Source organism: Anas acuta, chromosome 15 (genome assembly GCF_963932015.1).
Source record: "Anas acuta chromosome 15, bAnaAcu1.1, whole genome shotgun sequence".
In the NCBI taxonomy this organism is placed as follows: Eukaryota; Metazoa; Chordata; class Aves; order Anseriformes; family Anatidae; genus Anas; species Anas acuta.
The window spans coordinates 18,442,680-18,461,060 of NC_088993.1; the positions used below are offsets into that span (position 1 = coordinate 18,442,680).

General features: G+C 40.1%; 1 protein-coding gene and 1 long non-coding RNA gene across 3 annotated transcripts; one reads left to right on the plus strand and one right to left on the minus strand.

The window, feature by feature from the left end:
* The first annotated feature begins 1 nt into the window (after position 1).
* Positions 2-17,443, plus strand: UBE2I (ubiquitin conjugating enzyme E2 I). 2 transcript variants are annotated; one of them, XM_068699743.1, is made up of 7 exons: positions 2-141; positions 5,779-5,857; positions 6,077-6,160; positions 11,598-11,670; positions 13,250-13,359; positions 13,614-13,693; positions 16,783-17,443. In XM_068699743.1, the coding sequence occupies exons 2-7, from the start codon at positions 5,792-5,794 to the stop codon at positions 16,844-16,846; spliced, it is 477 nt and encodes a 158-aa protein (XP_068555844.1). In that variant the 5' UTR covers positions 2-141; positions 5,779-5,791; the 3' UTR covers positions 16,847-17,443. The 2 variants fall into 2 exon arrangements, with proteins under 2 accessions (XP_068555844.1, XP_068555843.1); XM_068699742.1 differs by lacking the exon at positions 2-141 and adding an exon at positions 366-500.
* On the minus strand, positions 10,830-13,253 carry LOC137865042 (uncharacterized). Its single transcript, XR_011101729.1, has 2 exons — positions 12,702-13,253; positions 10,830-12,356 (listed from the first exon to the last, which is right to left on the minus strand). It is a non-coding gene; the product is annotated as an uncharacterized lncRNA (long non-coding RNA).
* Positions 17,444-18,381: the final 938 nt, after the last annotated feature.

Below are 18,381 nucleotides of genomic sequence, written 5' to 3' on the forward strand. Positions count from 1 at the left end.
TCAGAGCCCCGGCCGAGCACAGTGGGCGGGGTCACGCCGGGCTCGAGCGTGTCCCGGGGCAGGCGCAGCCTGCCAGACCCGCCTCGGCTGCCTGCGCCAGACCGGACGGTTTTAGGGCACGGGTGGCTCTCGGCGCCTGAGGTAAAAACCCGCTCGGGTGCCCGACGGGGGCTCGTGGAAGCCGAGGGGCACGAGGAAGAGAGGGCTTGGGAGAGCCCCGCTGCTCCCCCCGCTCAGGCGTTGTTCCGGTAACCTCCGGGTCCTGTTTCACGAGGATGCGCAGAGCGCGGCGGACGGCTCGCAGGCAGGGTCACAGCGCGCCGGCGCAGCGGCACGGACGGGTCGGACGGAGGGACAAACCTCGCCGCTGCGCTCCGCACCGAGCAGAGAGGGAGGGAAACTCCGGACCAGAGACAAAGGGGGGGAGCCGAGTCGGGAACATCCGGGTCACTCGCTGCCGCCTCGATCCGGGACACGCGCGGGTGCCGCGGCCGATCACGGTGAGGCCTGGCCGGGCGAGGGGCCTGGGACGGCGGGGCCTGGCGCGGCGCGGAGGCGGCCGCGGGCCCTGGGGGAGCGCGGCCTGGGCGGGCGCTCCCCGCCTTCGGCGCAGCGGGACGGGCAGCCGCGGGGCGTGCGGGCCCGGCGGCTCCTGTTGCGGCCGCGCGGCCGGGCCCGCCGGCGCATCGCTGCGAGCTCCGCGTCCCCCGCTGCCCTGCGGCCCGCTCGGGGAGGTCTCGGTCGCTCCGGGACGCGGCCAGCGAGGGGGCTCCAGGCACCACCGGGCCCGCGCGAGGCGGTCCCCGCCGCGACAGCCGCTTGCCCGGGAGCCCGCGGGCGGGCGCCGGGGTGCCCTGTGCAGGCCTCGGACGCTGCCCTGGCCTCCTTGGAGGGCTCGCGATAGCAGCGGTCCTCGGCAGGGGCAGGCGCCGCTCGGCCCTGCCGCAGCTCCTCTGGGCGAAGTCCCCGGCCGGTCTGTTACCGAGCCGTCCTGCCGCGCGGCTCCTTTTGTTGTTCTTGCGCTTTTAGTAGCCGTTCGGACTAGTACCGCCTCTTTTATCTATTTCCCTGCGGCAGGCAGGAGGAGACTTTCTGTATCAGTCTAGAGCTGGTGGTGTGCTTTGATTAAGCTTCATCCCGTAGTTTCCTCGGCCCTTCTGAAGTTAAGGGTGTCCGGTTTGGGGCCAAACTGTTCCAATATAGGATTTCTTCCAGTGTCTGCGTGCAGTCGGTAAAGTGAAAATGAGAGGCTAGCAATCTTAATAATTTTTGTTTGTTTTGATAGAATAAGAACATATTCTTCGTTATCTAGGGACTTGTCAAAAGCCATACTCGTGGGTTGTTACAGGGGCACAGGAACACTGTTATGTACAAGACTTGCTTTTTCTGTTTAGACGTAAGTTCTCTTGCACACACGACCCCATATACACACCTGAAGATAGAGATGGCTTAGTGTTTTGGTTTTGTTTGCTTCTTTTTTCCAAAGCAAGTAGTAGTAAGAGCAGCAGAGGTAAGCTTCTGAGTAGACTTGGAAGTTTCTGGCAGTTTTCTAATGAGTTGATAGCAGTACGAGGAGCATTGCCACTTCTTAATCCTGGTGTGTGTGTGTGGAGGTGAGTAAAACCAAATGAAACGTGAAGAGCAGCCTCTTACATTTGTGTGGCAAGGTAGAGTTGATAAATTTCCTCTGGTTTAGACGTTCATATTCTTTCCAGTGATGTAGCTGTTCAGTATTCTGGGACTTCGGTTCAGCTTGTTCCGGGTAAATTTCTCACGTGAAGAAAAAAGCAAATCAGTTGTGATATTCCAAATTAAAGAAAACTAAGAGCCTTTAAAAAGATAAGTTTCTACAGATATTTGGGCAAACAATTCTTTCAGAGGGAAGAGGGGGGAAATGTACATAAGTAATTGAGGAAGATAACAGTGAGAATATCTTCGTGTTTAATAATTTAACTCCCAGTTAGTACTGCACTCCTTCCAGCTACACCATAATTTGTGAGACCAAAAAATATATATAACAAGATGATCAAACTCTGTTTATCCTCTGTCATGCTACAGCAAGCAGAGCTGAAGTTTGCATAAGATATCTAGTTTTTTGTTTGTTTTTACTGAATTCCTGCTAGAGTGTATGTATTGACAACTCGTTTTTGGATTGATTCACTTTAGAGGGGATTCTTAACTAGTGGGATCTCCATTTTTGAAATATCTCTGTTTTCTCTTGTACTTGGTAAGTTTGTGATGAGAGGCTTTAGATGCTTCTCTGCTCTTGTCAGGGTTAACTGACGCATGTGGAACTTTTTGAAGAGATTTGCCAGGCACTGACCTATTACATGTAAGATACGTTGATATTTGTCAGAAAGAAGGTGACAAGCTCTATGACTAATAGTTTGCTCTTCCACATTGTTTTGTGCTGGCAGTTCTTTGCAGTCTTAGGGTAAGTAATTCAGGAGAAAAGCTGTGAAATTTAGTGAAATGACAAGATGACAAAACTTAGACTCACAATTCAGGATTTATTTTTAAAAGAAAAGAGAGGGTTAAAACCATATCATGTTTGCTTGCACAATGCAGACAATAAGTCTGTAGCATTCTCTATCCAACGATGATGATTCTAATTATTTTAGACCTTTTTAAGATGATGTAACAACAGTAGTGCAGAAGAGAGACCCCAGGTAGGCATTTCTCCATACTAAGTAGGATAAATATGTGCACTTGGAATCTAATCTGAAAACATAAATGCTTATCTCTGTCAAGCATCTCTTAAGATATCATAGTTAATCACATTTGAATCATTAATAGATTGTTCAGATTTGGACATTTAAGTCCAGAACTTTAAAGTCACAGGTTCCACTTGGTGTATAGTAATGCAAATGAGTCTGAAATTTTCTTCATCTAAAATATGCTGTGTGTTACAGTTCATAAATCCTGCTGTTGAAGTATTTAGACTTGGAGCCAAAATGTCTCTTAATATTACCTGTAACTACTTAGCTAGGCTGCAAAATAAGAGCTCTGAACTATTTTTACATGCCTCTTTTCTCCCTCTTTCCCTCTCCATTCCTGTGTGAAATATATCCTGCTGTGAAATTGATAATTACAGTTAATTTCTTGTGCAACTTGGGGGGGGGGGGGGGGAGCGCGCAGAGAAATTTTCATTTCAACCAAGGAAATGAAAGGTAAACATTGAGAATGCAAAGGTACTACATTTGGGAAGGAAATGGTGTGTAAAACTCCCTCTTCAAGGGGTTTTACATCTTGAGGTACAGAAGAGTTAAAATAGCACACTTGATCTTTTTTGATTACAACAAAGCATTTACATATATAATCGTTAAGGTTGGAAAAGATCTCCAAGGTCATCTGGTCCAACCATCCCCCTACCACCAATATCATCCACTAAACCATGTCTCGAAGTACCACATCAAACCATTCCTTAAACACCCCCCAAGGGCAGTGACTCTACCACCTCCCTGGGCAACTTGTTCCAATACCCAGCTAGTCTTTCTGAGAAGAAATGTCTCCTGATTTCCAAACTGAACCTCTTCTGGTGCAACTTGGGCTATTTCCTCTTGTCCTATTGCTAAGTTATCTGTGAAAGGAATATACACTGAAAAAAAAGGTGTGTTGTCTGATCAGTGTTTAATTAAGTCAAATGCCTCAAGATTTTGAAGGGTCTTTTATAGAACAGAAGAAATCCTTAAATTTACCAGGGCATGATATAGTGCAGAACCAGTTGCAAAAACAAGCACGATACAGAGCTCAAACTCAGTTTCTTCTGCTGAAAAAAATAGTTTGCTGTTATTCTTTTGGACATAGATGGCTTGTGCCCTCTGAGAAGTTAGTATTTTCTCTCAGGTGTGTATCTAATTGTCTTTTAGTCACAGAAAAAACGATTTATTTATTTGAAAGCATCCTATAATATGTTTCCCTGCAGAAAAAGGTATCTGAGTTGCTAAACTGTCAAATATTTGAATGGCGTATAGGCACAACTGATTTTTTCATATTATTATAGTGAAGTTAGTGTTAGTACAGTGGATCAGAAGGTGCTAACAGTACAGCTGAAAATGTCGTGTACTTACTAGTTCATTTAGATTTGTTGTAAGGGTATGAGCTCATGCAATAAAATTACTCCCTTTAGAATTTGGCCGAGGGAAAAGTTTTTTTTTGTTGTTGTTTTGATGATCTCTCCAGTGACTCCATTTCTGTTTCTGAATGGAAGTGGTATATACAGTTTTAGGGTTGACTAGGTTCCACAAATCTTCTGACAAGACCAAGATTCAGATGCATGTATTGGGAATATTAGATGGAATGTAGTTTTTTTTTTTTTCTTTTTTTTTTTTTCCCCTTGGTGCATGCTTACTGCATGGCCTGTTAATGGTCCTTTTTTTAAAAAGCTTTAATTTTAATTAAATTCTAGCAGAAATTACATTGCTAGCTGGAAGTTGAAATAATGGGTTATAGTCATCTAAGCAAAACTGACTTTGGGAAAGAAAAAAGTGGAAGGGGGGTGTTTCTTAAGGTCTTGTAGTTGAGGTGCCTGTGCTGCAATGCCACTCTTGATGATGTGTAAGTACTTACACTGGAAGCCTACTGTATTCTAATCTTCAAAGGGTATCACAGATGTGCATGAGTAGTTAAGTGTGAGATTTTAAAGCAAGGACCATTTTGAACTACTGTTCGTATGGTCAAGAACTCTACATATGCAACAATCCTGTAGTATTAATAATTCTTAATCAGTGTTTCTATATTTGCTCTAACAGAGTGGTAATATTTCTTTCACTATTTCTGTGAGCTTGTTTAGTGAAAGGGGCACTACTCTTCTGGTGGTTGTATGAAGTCAGGCCAACTGTTCTAAAACTCTACGCCTACCGATTATTAACTCTAAAACGGGTAGAAGTGCAGTAGGAAGGAGGATTAGAAACCTTCATTGGATTTTTTTTGACCATGTGGAATCCTCCCCGAATTTGAGAGTGTCACTCTATTGCAATCATCATGTATAGAACTGTTCTTGTGTCATCTGTAGTAGTGACCTGTGCTATATGTATTTCTTCAGCAGTCTTGGTCACTGTTTGCTCAGCTGTAAAGAAGGCGGTGAAGATGCTCAAGGGTTATTCAGTTTATACAGGAGTTAAGGACCTGTCTTGAGGAATCAGTGAGCCACTGATTCTTCCCCAGTTGATTTCTGTCTTGCTGTCTATTGCTGCTGCTTTTTACAAATCATACAACATGTATGACACAACAGTAAAACCGAGGTGATGTTAATAAATACTGTGCCTATGTTGCCTTTGTGTAGAACTCTGGCTTTTAGCAGGGGCTTGGTCTAAAATTGACATTTCTTATTCTCCTATTTGCGAGAATTAGGAACAGTGCAGGCGTTTGTCTACAGAAGAAAGCCATAACTTTGTGATATAGTAAGGAGGTAGTTATGTGTTTGTTAGTCACACGTAGGAAACGTGAGCCCTTTTCCCATTAATAATAATGTTACTGTTGTCAAGCTATTGTCAAAGTCATCTTGAAAACATGGTTCAAATATTATGCCTACCTTGTATTTTAAGCTCTGTCAGGTCCAGTAACTAAGAGGTTGTTGGGGGGGGATGGGGGGGGGTGGGGGTGTCAATATTATTCCCCATGTTAATATCTGCAGAATGTAGCAGAGACATTTTTGCACAGTACTGAGAATTGAAGGCCCAAGGAATTCCTGAGTGATCAGAGCTTTTAAAGAGAACATAATATGTTATTTACATTGTAAATAAAAGGTTATACTAAAAGCAATCATTTTTGTTTTAGAGGGACTCTAAATATGTCTGGCATAGCTCTCAGTAGACTTGCACAGGAGAGAAAAGCCTGGAGAAAAGATCATCCATTTGTAAGTATATATAAATTCTGTTAACTTTCTGACTATTGCTGCTGTTTTCATGTTATGATGATTTCTTTCCCTGACATGTTACTTTATTTTTTAAATAAGCTCCTTAAAACTACATTGTGCACAAAGGAATAACTTTGTGTAAAGAGCAAATGTGTCATAAAGTATTGTAAGTTTCTTCTGAAATTCTTTTTTTTTTTTTTTTCCCCTGCCTTTTTTCAGGGATTTGTAGCAGTACCTACAAAAAATCCAGATGGCACAATGAATCTAATGAACTGGGAGTGTGCTATTCCAGGAAAGAAAGGGGTAAGACTTACTGTTGTCCTAATTTTTCGCTTATGCTGAAAACTCTCATAAGCCTGCTGGTATATTATGCTGAGGACTATAGGAATATAACTTAAACATAGTTTAATGTAAATGCGTGGATCATACTGTAGGACAAAATACACCACGAGCCTGTTCAGCTGTTGGCACTGTTCACCTTAAGAAACAGGATTCTTACACATTCCTCTCAAGAATTTGAGTGGAACACACTTGAGATAAACAATGGTGTAAACCCTAAAGCAATGATTGCTTCTGCTGGTTAACAGCCAGTACCTTTTTTGCCTGATAAATAGTGAGATTCTTCAGTCCTACAGAAGTGCTGCACAGTAGCAGTTTTCAACTTCTTGAATTTCATGGAAATTTCATGGAAAATAATAGTTGCTAGCGTGAAAACTAAATGTCTTCAGTTCTATGTAGTCTTCCCATTTTATATTAGGGAAATAAGAATAGAATTTTCTAAAATAGTTTCTTTTGATCTGATTTCATTTGTGTTTCTCCTAAAAAATAAATAGTCCTGGACTTTTTTCTTTGACCTTGTTATTTTAATCAGTTTGGTCTGGTTCTAGCAGATGAGACTAACACAAACCTTTATGTGGAGATAATTATTAATGCTTGAGGCTTTTTTGATTTGTATAGTACCAGTATAACTTAGTCTGAGCAGGATTTTGTTTCTCTTTTTTTTTCTTTTTTTTTTTTTTTTTTCACAAGTTATTTAGCAAGGAGACATTATTCTTGAATTCACTGGATGCATTTTGATCTTCTGGGATAATGCTTTTAATTACTTTCTTTTCATTCTTTTGCATCTTTGGTGTCTTGCATTGGATATACGAGGACTGTTGCTTTGCCTGGTCTACTGCTACTTCTGGCTGGCTTGCTTATGTTCCCTTAAGATCTCCTTTCTTCGTTACCAAAACATGCAGATTCCATACTATTGCCTCAGTTAGTTTAATGCTGAACATGATATTACTGCTAAGGATATAACTTAGCTCAGTAAGTTGATAGATGTCTGCATAACACATATCTGCTTTTTTGTTTGACTCTTGAAAAATGCCTAACTCAAGGTAGTTCTTGAAGTACCTAAAAATAAATAAATAAATAAATAAATAAAACTTAGCAGTATAAGGAAAACCTCATTCCATTATGTTCTGCTAAAACAAGAGTATTCCTCATAGTGGATAGTTACGTACCTTATGTCACCTTTAAATACTTATGAAAGCTTATGGCATGAGCATTTTACATACTAATGTTTTGAAGCTTTGTAAACTGCAAAAAAGTAAACAAAACCCTTAAAACCAACTTCTTGCCTCCTAGGAAATGCTTTCCTTAGGAATGTATCAGTTAGATTCATGTAATTTCTGATAGGGATCTAATTTTAAAAAAATGTGTCTTTTACTCAAGTGAAAATGTCATTTCTTCAGCAAGAAGCAGTATACACTGCTCATCTCTACCAGGAAAAAAACAGTTGCTGTATATCGCCTTTCTGTTTGGAGGCACGCTGTACTGCAGCTGTTTCCCCTCAGACAATAGAATGGATGAAACCACCATTATGCTTTCTCATCAGCCAGATGAAAAATTGTGGGAAAGGAATTTGCAGGTGGCTTCGTGCTGTTTCACACGTCCCTGAATTAGAGATAATGAGGAAACAAGTGGTAGAAACAAAAACTTGAGCAAGGTTGAGATAAATTTCCTACAGTGTTAAAGATGAGCTTTGGGCAGTGGCCAGTTGCTGGCTGGCTGGATGCGCGTCTGAGGGTCTCTAACCAATTGTATGACAGATTTGGGCACATGGACAGCGTGTGGAGCTACGAGGAAAGTATATGTAGTAGTGAAAAAGGGCAAGAAATGTCTCCTGTACAAGAGCCATCAGGAGTGCGTGTCTTGCATCCCTTCAAAAAATTGTAGTGGTATTAGTGCTAGGTTGGAGATCTCCATTCACTCTCTTTTCTGACAGCAAATCACTTCTACCTAGAATCTGACTTGAAAATTATATCTGTAACTGGTCCAGTAATGCAGGAAGATCTAGATGATACTGCATGCCTACTGTTGTTATTTTAGTATGGCCTTTGAGTATCTGCTATCTTACAGCTGTAAGGTGTGTTGCTCTATGAGAAAGGCAGTCAACTTGTTTGTTGACTGTCTGTTCTTCTGTTGTAGTTGAACTGTTTGTTAAAAGCCATTTATCTTTTCTCAAGACTGATTGAGAGGGCTTTAAACTAGGATCGGTGGGGGAGGGGGATACACCTGAGGGGCATACCACTGAGATTAAGCGAAGGGATAAAGCACTGTCTGAGGGTGGCATGGCTGATGGGAGTATCTCTGCTGCTCTGGGGAGCACTACAGGTTCAGGAGCACACCTGAAATGCTTTTATACCAACACATCAATATGAGGAACAAACAGGATGAACTGGAAGCTTTGGTCTTTTTCTGGAGTATATTGTTGGTATTAGTGGGACTTGATGGGATGTATCCCATGACTGGTGTGCTGGAATGGAGAGCTATTGGTTGTTACGGACGGATAGGCAGGGCAGGCAAGGTGGGTGTGTTGCGTTTGTAGTAGGGAAGAGATTAGGCCCTTTGTCTTCAGGGATGATTCCATAGAGAGGCTCTGGGTGATTATTAAGAGGACTTATAGCAAAGCAGATATTGTCATGGGTGTCTGTTTACCAAGGATGATGGCACAGATGAGCTATTTTTTAGGCAGTTAGAGGAACACCTGGATTGGTTGCCCTCATCCGTATGGGACACTTCAACTTCCAATACATAAACTGGGCATGTCATATTACCATGACAAATAAGTCTGGAAAATTCCTGAAATATGCTAAAGATGACTTCCTGTCACAAGTACTGCGGGAGCCAACTAGCCTTCCTGGATCTGTTGTTCAAGAATAGGAAAGGCCTTGTAGGAGATGTGTGGTAGATGGCTCGCTTGTACACAATGATCGTGAAATAGTTGAATTGAAAATTTTGGTATAAGAAGAAAAAAGGTCTGAAGAGTTGCCACCCTGGACTTTAAGAAAGGAAATTTTAAGCTTGTCAGGGAACTAATTTAACAGTGTCCCTTTGGAATTGGCTCTAGAATTTGGGGGTCCACAAGAGCTGGTTGCTTTTCAAGAACTACCTTTTATAGACTCCGGAATGGGCAGTCCCACTCTGCCACAAGATGAGTAAATGGGTCAGAAGACAAGCCTGGCCGAACAGGGAACTCTTCCTGGATCTTGGGCTAAAAAGTGACTAAAGTGACTAAGTGGGCTAAAATGTGACTTGGAAACAAGGTCTGGCTTCACAGGGAGAACACAGAGCTGCAGTTCACATCTGCAGGGAGAAAACAAGAAAAGCTAAAGCTCAGTGCTAGCCAGTGTGGTGTCATACCACAAAAAAAAAAAAAAGCTCTCGAGTATGTCAACAGCAAGAAGAGGTTAAAAGTAAATGCTGGGTTCTGCACTTGAGATGGAGTAATGCTGGACAGGGGTACAAGCTGGGAGATGAGTGAAGAGCAGCTATGCAGAAAAGGGATCTGGGGGTGCTGATGGACAGCAGGCTCCACATGAATCAGCAGCATGCCCCGGCAGCCAAGAGGGCAAACTGCATGTTGGGGTGCATTAAGCACAGCATAGCCTGGTGGTCAGAAGAGGTGATTCTCCTATGTTTAGTATTGGTGTGGCTTCACCTTGGGTATTGCATACAATTTCGGGCTCCACAGTATAAAAATGATACTGAGATACTTGAAAGCATCCAGAGGAGGGCAACAAAGCTGTTAAAAGGGCTGCGAGGACAGTTTGAGAACACTTGGTTGTCTAGTCTGGAGAAAAGGAGGTTTAGAGACAACCTTGTTGCTCTCTGCAGCTTCCTGCGGAGGGGAGGTGCAGACCTCTTCTCCCTGGGAACTGGCAAGGACACATGGGAACGGCACAGAGCTGTGCCAGGGGAGCGTCAGACGTGACGGTGGTTGTTGCCTCATGCTTGTCAGCATTCAGGAGGCATTTGGACGGTGCCCTCAATGTGCTTTAACTTTAGTTTAGCCCTGAAATGGTCGTGCAGGTGGATTTGACCTTTGTAGGTTTCTTCCAACTGAACTTGTCTGTTGTAAGACTGAAAGCAAACAAAACAAAATTTTATCCTTTCTAGTCTTCTAAAAAACTGACAGGTTAGTCTCTTCTGAGAAGTTACAGAGACTAGATATTACCAGTTGATGACAACTGACTGTTCAGAACCATTTTTTTAAATATATCAAATGTAATCGAACCCATTCACTTCTAAAAACAGCTTCCTTAGTATTCTCTAACACAATTTTTTTTCACATTCTAACTCAAATCTTTACATTTTTGCTGTTACTTACTGTGCAGAGCTTTCCTTTTTTCTTCTCCAGGAAAAAGCATTTAATTCAGGTAGGGAAGAATTGGGTATTTCCTCCTAAGGTGGTGTTCAGTCATACCTGTCTGTACCTGAGGCTGAGATTTAATCATTTACTTTGATAAGATGCAAGACCATCTCGACTCTAGTTTGCCTGTTAAGAACAACCCAGCATGTACTTCCCTTTCAGTAGTCCGATAGCAAGGGCAGTTCATGGAGAAATGGTCTGAATTTTACATCTATAAAGAACTTTTCTGTATATCTACACTTCTTACCAGAAATCAGTTTGTCAGTAAAGGGCTTTTCTCCTTTTTTTTTTTTTTTTTTTTTTCAAGTAAGATGGCAAGGAATGATATATTTGAGATGTGCTTTTTGTCTTTTCCTAGGTGTTTTTAGTTTCTTAGATGACCCTACTGAGTAGTGCTGTTTTACCTAGTCATCTGTGTAGCACAGGAATTGCTTTTTTCAAAGCTCTTGATTTCTGATAACTTCTTGGAACTTCAGAAAAATGTAATCTGCAAAGCTACATGCTACCAAATACAAGCAGATTAATTTAGACTAGTAAATCTCACCTTAATTGTAGCAATACTACAGTGCTCTCTATTGTTTTGCCCACATTTTGTTGAGCAAATATATTGGCAAAATAGAAGCCATTTTTATTCAGCTGCTTAAGGGGTATATACGTATCCTATCTTCTCAGACTTGGTTTAAGTGGGCATATAATGTCTCCCTTGTTACATGCATATAATTTAGAACTTTTAAATATTCTGTTTCTTACATGCTTTATACTTGTATATGGAATTCATTTTTTTTTTTTTTATCAAATCTATTGGTGTCTTAGTACCACTTTGAGGCTGTGAAGAAGTGGAAAAGCTTTTTTTTTTTTTTTTTTTTTTTTTAACTTAAACTTGTTGTGTCAGTGGGATAACTCATGTCAGTGTAGGCAGCATACTATCATATGGGACAGTTGTTTTCCTCCAGTGTAGAAGAAAGTGTCTTATGTTTTGGCTCAGAAACCGTTTGACTTTTCTTTGCAGTAATCAAAACTCTACCTTAACTTCTTTTATAGACACCATGGGAAGGAGGCTTATTTAAACTACGAATGCTTTTCAAGGATGACTACCCTTCTTCACCCCCAAAATGTAAGAAAAATTACAATTGTATACCAAGTAGAACCATATTAAGCTAGTCCATGAAGTTGTACGAATGGTTGTGATTTCTTTTGATTTTTTTTTTTCTTACTGACAATTTTTTGTTATTTTTCCCCCCTTATTCTCTACTTTGCATTTAGAAAACTGTGACCAACTGAGCCAAGTGCTTGATATAACACCATCAAGAAGAGAGGGGGGAAGTACTGTTTGGGTTTCAAAATTTGACAAAAGCACCAATTGAAGTGTTCACTAGATCAACATTTTAGAAAGTAATAAGTAGGCATGGTTAGTCTAAATCCTTTGCGGGGGTGTTTAGGCACTTTCTTGCTGTAAAGTTAGTCTTCTAAGCTGAGAACTCAGGGAAGAAATATTTCCATGAACTATAACCTTTTCATCCGTTTGCTCTAAATATAGAGCAAACAGATCTGTTATTTTTCTAAGCTGATGTACAGTGGATACTCAGATGTTTTTCCTGTTAGGATAAGGAACCTTCTAAAACTTACCTCAAACTTGCGCATTTCAGAAATATGAAAACATTTCTTGCCTTGTCCAGTTTTTTGGTTCTTGATTTGGCTACCCTCTTAAATCAATGGAAATGCTTAAACATCTCTTTTTGACTGTCCTTCATTAGTGTTTCAGCTCTATCAGTTGTTTTGGCTACTTGGGTTTGTTGCCACCTAAATACAAGTGGACAAAAGAGGAAATACACCTTTTAACTAGAAAATATTTAATTTGTGTGCAACTAGCATGCTCTGCAAGTGTTAAATGAATTGTCATGCCTTAAAAAATACGTATTTATGACTGGTAGGACTCATTACTAATGCTGCTTATGCATTCCTACTGAACTTCATTGAGCAGCTGATAAGCAAAACATATTTGTGATATAAGATGGATTAGAAAATTGCACTAAAATAATGTAATGAACACTTGCTTAGCAGTACATGAAATGTTAGCTGTTGCATTTAAGTTATGCATAGATTGAAGAAATGACAGATTAGAGATTGTCAGAAGGAAAACTGCACCTCCTCAGTTGGTCTTGCAACTTAGACTTGGTTCTTCTTGTTCAGTGCATGTTGGTTATACGTAAAGCGAAACTGGGGAAAAATATGCTAGAAACTTGTTCTTCTTTGTATGGAAAACAGTATCCTAAAGTGAGGGGGAAGTAGGTGAGTGAACAGCATTATCTTTTCTTTATACAACAATATGTGTAGCTATAAATACAGGAGAGGTTTAACAAGCTCTTTGTGAAGCTACTACAGACTGTCAATTTTCATTTCTAAATGAAGATATTACTGGTCACAGTGATACAGTTAAAGTTTCTGGACTGATAACACAGTCATGATAGAGTACTTGATTTAGGTACAAGTGAGCCAAGAAGCAAACTGTATCAATAGCTCCAGAAATGTCAGGCTTTTTGGGTGGTGGGCGGGTGGGTGGGTTGGGGGGTATAGAAGGGGAACAGGGTCAGAGAGAAGTGTGTTTCTTTGGCCAGTTCTTTACACTGATGGTTTAAACCAACTGTCTGATAATAACCTTAGCTCTGCATGCAAGTAACTCTCTTTTTCTTCAGGTAAATTTGAGCCACCATTATTCCACCCAAACGTGTATCCTTCAGGCACAGTGTGTCTCTCCATCTTAGAGGAGGACAAGGACTGGAGGCCAGCAATCACAATTAAACAGGTCATTAATTGTACATATGTGTATACTTAACCTTCATACTTGCTCTGCCTGCTTATCTTACATGAATGTAAAATGTTCACTGTGTGTTTCTGTAGTTAGTTACTTTCTAACTCAGTAGAAACTTAGTAAGTCTGTAACTGTAGAAAGTAACTAGTAAGTCTGTAGTCCCTTTCTTCCAAGAGTGTTTTTTTTTCCTGTGTGGTACATCTCTTATAATGTCTGTGCCTGCGTTATATCTATACCTTCCTCCACAGATCTTGTTAGGCATACAAGAACTTCTAAATGAACCAAATATTCAAGACCCAGCTCAAGCAGAGGCTTACACAATTTACTGGTAAGTATCTTTGTGTGTCAGCTTGAAAGTTGCCATGTTACCTATAGCTGTCTATTGCTAATAGTATAACGTGCAGATGTTTACAGGAATGATCGAGGGATTTTTCTTGCCTGTGTGAGTGTATCCTGCGGAGATGCCTAGCTTATGCTAAGCTTAAGCAAAGCAGTAGCTTCACAGTTAATAGGCTAACAGGCCTTTTAATAGTATGACAACAGCACAAAAGCATGAAGACATTCAGTTGGACCATGACTTTCATCTTGGTTCTAGCCCAACATTAATTCCTTTACATTAAACGCTAACTGACGAGTAGTGGTGAAACATAATGATGTAATGAGACCGGTGATAGAGAGAAGGTTGAGTGGATTAGCTGACAAGTTCCATTGATCAGTACAGAAATAATTCATGCCTATCCAGCAATGTGTACCTATAAGCACTTGTGCCTGAAGGATGAAGAAGAGCTACTGTGATTGCTGTAAGGAACTTGTGGCATTTTGTGAAAATGAATGTTCAAAAAGAATAGTTTCAAAAAGTACAGAAAGCCTGTAGCCTTAGAATAAAAATTTGTGAACTAAAACCTCTTTTTAGACTAATCTTAAAATTTTCCTACCATTAAAAATGGATGACTGACTCATAATCTTTAAAAGAGCAACAAACTCTAAACAAATGCTTTTGGTACTGACAGCTACTGAAATAATGACCAATGGAAAAGCATGATTACCATTCTGGACAGAAGAACAAATCTTCAGAAGGGTGCCAAGTTTGGAAAAACAGCTTGCATATGTGAAGTCTCATAAAATATCATGTCAAAATCTTCTGTTACAGGACCCTAGTGAAAAGGAAGCATAGGGGTGGATAGTGTCTGCAGTTAATTACAGACTTCACTCAAGGTTATTCTTCAGTATCTACTGAAGACTGGATGGGACTGCATGCAGATGAAGGATGGATGGAAGGCTCCTTTGGGAGCAAGTAATGATGAGGCAGCCCCACCACTTTTTTTTCTCCTCTAGGAAAAGAAAGAATAGTCTGAGGAAATCTGGTACAGGAATAAGTATGCTTCCATAAAACTATGTATAGGATATGTCTCATCTTTATACTTTCCTTCATGTATATATGTGAAGGAATCTCTGCTAGTCTTGTTTTTGCTTTATTACAGAGACTGCAGAGACAGGCTCTTGATTTTTACCTTGATGACTAGTTAGTGCTAATCAGTACTGTTTTAAGTGTGCAGTAGTTCATAGGAAATAAAGACCAGTTCCCGCGTGCATAAGCTTTAAGCTGACTTTGCTTTAAATAGGGGGGAAAAAAAGATTGGAGCGGGTGGAAAGGTCATGTATAAGCTGCTGTTTGTTGTTGCACTAAGGCTCTCAGGATAGTAGTCAAGCACTGTGCTTCTCAACCTGTTTCTATACAAGCCACTCTCCAAAAGCAAGATCTGCTGAATGTGATAAAATAAAAATAATACAATTTTAAAACTTTTAATTCTGTAAGTGCTTCTGGGGAAAAAAAATCTACATCTATTGAGAATAAATTCTTATGCATGCTTTGCAGTTTATTTCAGACGTGTACTCTCTGGTTTATCTTTTTTTGTCATTGGACATGCATAGCATTTCAGCAGGTTGCTGTATTTCTGCAGCCCATAGTGTGACTCATTGCTACTTAATGAGAAATTGTTAAAAGCAATTTCTTTTTCTTAAAAGAAATTTGTTAACAAAGCAAAATTGTTTACACATCTGTAATTTGGAATGGTGAAATACTGGGGAAGGTGCAGTGTTGTTCAAGTATGTCTTTTAGTCAAGTTGTCGAACTTCAAGAATAAACTGTGTACAAAATAATACTTAGACTTGTTCTCCTCAGGATTGCTTTGGTGCTGTTGTGCTGTAACTTCAGCACTCTTAATGAGCTAAGCTACCTCCTCCTCTCCAGTAGGCATGGAGTCTACTATGGAAGGCATTGTTTTGTTTGGATACTCTGAGTGGGAGACTTAAGATCTAGGCTGTGTTTTCATCTGACAGTGCAGTATAACGTAAAGAAAAAAAATGTAGAATGAAGCTTGTAAATTTGTGTATAAAAAGAAGATGCTGTATTTTCAGACATTGGCAAGCCTTTGTAGCTGAAAGCAGGTTAAGCTTTCACTGAAAGGCTGCCTGAAAAATCTAGTTGCTCTGAACTAACTTTGGCAAAAAAGTAATGATAACAATTTTTTGTTTAGCTCTTGGTTGGTGCTTTGGACAGCTAATACAAAGTATTTTGACAGCTAACACATAGCTGTCAGTATTGGGTGTTAAATGCAAGTGAATGATCTATTAAGTTGTTATCCTGTGTTGGCCTAAGTATGGAAAACAACAAAGTTGCCTTTTTTCTGTGTACACAATGAGGCTTTATTGTACATAGTTCCTTGAAGTAGTAACTGCTTGTTCAATCAATCTATAGCAAATATGCTACCTGTAGTGAACTGTGGTGCGTTTTTTCAAAATGTGGATTCCCCCCCCCCCCCCCCGCAAAGGTTAGGAAAAACTTAACCCTCTGAGTTGGAGTCTGCAGAGATAAAGGCTGAAACTGTCATTATCATTTTCCCCTTTCTTAAAAGACCAGCGCTTCCCTTCTCTCAAGATAGGTGAGATAAAGTTCAAAATCATATTCCATCAGCTGTTATTACATTGATCTCATCAACCAGTTTATCCTCTTGGAAAACTGGAATTTGTTAATGACCACAGGTGGAAACTATGTTGATGAGTAAGAATGCAGGTAAGGTATTGCTGACCACGAGAGAAAGCAGGCACAAACCTGATGCATACAGATAGTTCAATCTGTATCTGTATTTCATCTGTTGCCAAATGATTGGTATGGCATGAAGTTTGTGCAGTAACTAGTTAAACAGAACCCGACTTCCCTCCAAATGAAATTGTTGGAGTAATGTTCCAGGAAAGTCTTTAATGTATATATTGTGGTCTTCAGTGAATTCCTATTTAATGCTTTTGTCTTCAGCAATGGCTTCATTTCACATTGAAATGAAATGGAAGAAAAGTAACTTTGCAATACAGTCTCTGATTTCTCAAGCTTTAATTGCCCTTTCTCTTTCTTCTATTCAGCCAAAACAGAGTGGAATATGAAAAGAGGGTTCGAGCACAAGCCAAGAAGTTTGCACCATCATAAGCATCTGTCATGCAGCATCTTAAAAAGGAAGGGATTGGTTTGGCAAGAACTTGTTTACAAAACTTTTGCAAAATCTAATGTTGCTATGTACAATTAATATCCACTTAAGGGAGGGGGTTGTATGTGTGCCATTTTCCATATTCGCCACTTGTATACAGTTCTAAATTTGCTGAATTGCCCCCAGTTTTTTCATACAGGGTCTCTTCCTTCAGTCTTTTGTATTTTTGATTGTTATGTAAAACTTGCTTTTATTTTAATATTGATGTCAGTATTTCAACTGCTGTAAAATTATAAACTTTTATACTTCTATAAATTCACTAGTATCTTTAGTTACTTTGCTATCTGATGCAGGCATGCTTTAAAATGTTAGAACTATATTTAGCCTTTAGCTGGCTGTATGAGAAAAAAAATCATGCCCTCCACCCCCTTCCCTCCCTGAATTTGTTTTTCTATCTTTCAGAAACTAGGTTGTTATTGCTTAAGAGCCTCTGAGATCCAAAGTCAGCCAGCATCCTTATTCTGCATCACTTCCTTTGTGTTTATATGGCGTTCTGTCTGTGTTGCTGTTTAGAGTAAATAAACTGTTTATATAAAGGGCTTTGTTTCATTATCTTCATTAAAATTAAGACTGCCATTTAAATGGCTGTGAACACAAATCAGTTTTTAAGGTCTGTGATGCTGTACTTCTCAGATGTTGCCCTCATTTTCTGCCTCCCTACCCCTGACACAAGTATGGTCTTGTCTTTGGGCCCTAAATCATGATTATTCACAGCTGTTCCACACACTAACAGTTCCTTAAACAGCATATAGAATTGTGTGACTTGCTAGACACCAATTGCATACTATACATGATGGGATTGACATACTGGTATAACCACTTTAATATAAAATATCAAGAGCATATTTTAACATGAACAATAATAGGAACTGTCCAGGGAACGTACGGGGACAAAGAGCATCTGGGGATTTTAAATACTTAATCATCAGAAATACCTCTGTGCCTTCTTCCATATGTCAATGTATATAGGTTTTAGGAAAAGGATGTGCTCTATGCGATTAGTTTCCTTCTGTAAAGAAAATCAGTTAAATTATGTAAGTTATTTTTCATGTATGTTAAGTTGATATGCCCTCTATTAAACTTGACTCTTTTTTTTATTGTATTTTTAGTCGGAATAATTCTGGAAAAAAAAATGAAGTATGAAGAGCTTTGTTCCATCTGAGCTGTAGCTTTTTCAGTGCTTCTTTTATTAAAAACTGGTTACTACTAGAGACTCGAGTTACCTTAAGTGTGATACAGCCCTTCTTTTAGATCTGCTGTATTTGTCTGCATCTGATTGTGAGAGCTCTGTAAAATGACAGCGCTCCCTCGAATGAGAGTAGTTAGCACACTTGCATTATTCCTGGTCCTTTAAAAAAAAATTGATTGCTTCCTTTTTGCTATCTAGAAGTCCTTGTTGCAACATCTCATTTGGGAAACTGGGGTGGGAGAGTCGAGGAACTGCTAAAGGAAGAGATTCTGTGTTAGATTTATTGAC

Coding starts and splice junctions, on each gene's coding strand:
- UBE2I (XM_068699743.1), top strand. CDS start 5,792: ATGTCTGGCATAGCTCTCAGTAGACTTGCACAGGAGAGAAAAGCCTGG. Junction 5,858..6,076: donor GGAGAAAAGATCATCCATTT/GTAAGTATATAT, acceptor GCCTTTTTTCAG/GGATTTGTAGCAGTACCTAC. Junction 6,161..11,597: donor CTATTCCAGGAAAGAAAGGG/GTAAGACTTACT, acceptor CTTCTTTTATAG/ACACCATGGGAAGGAGGCTT.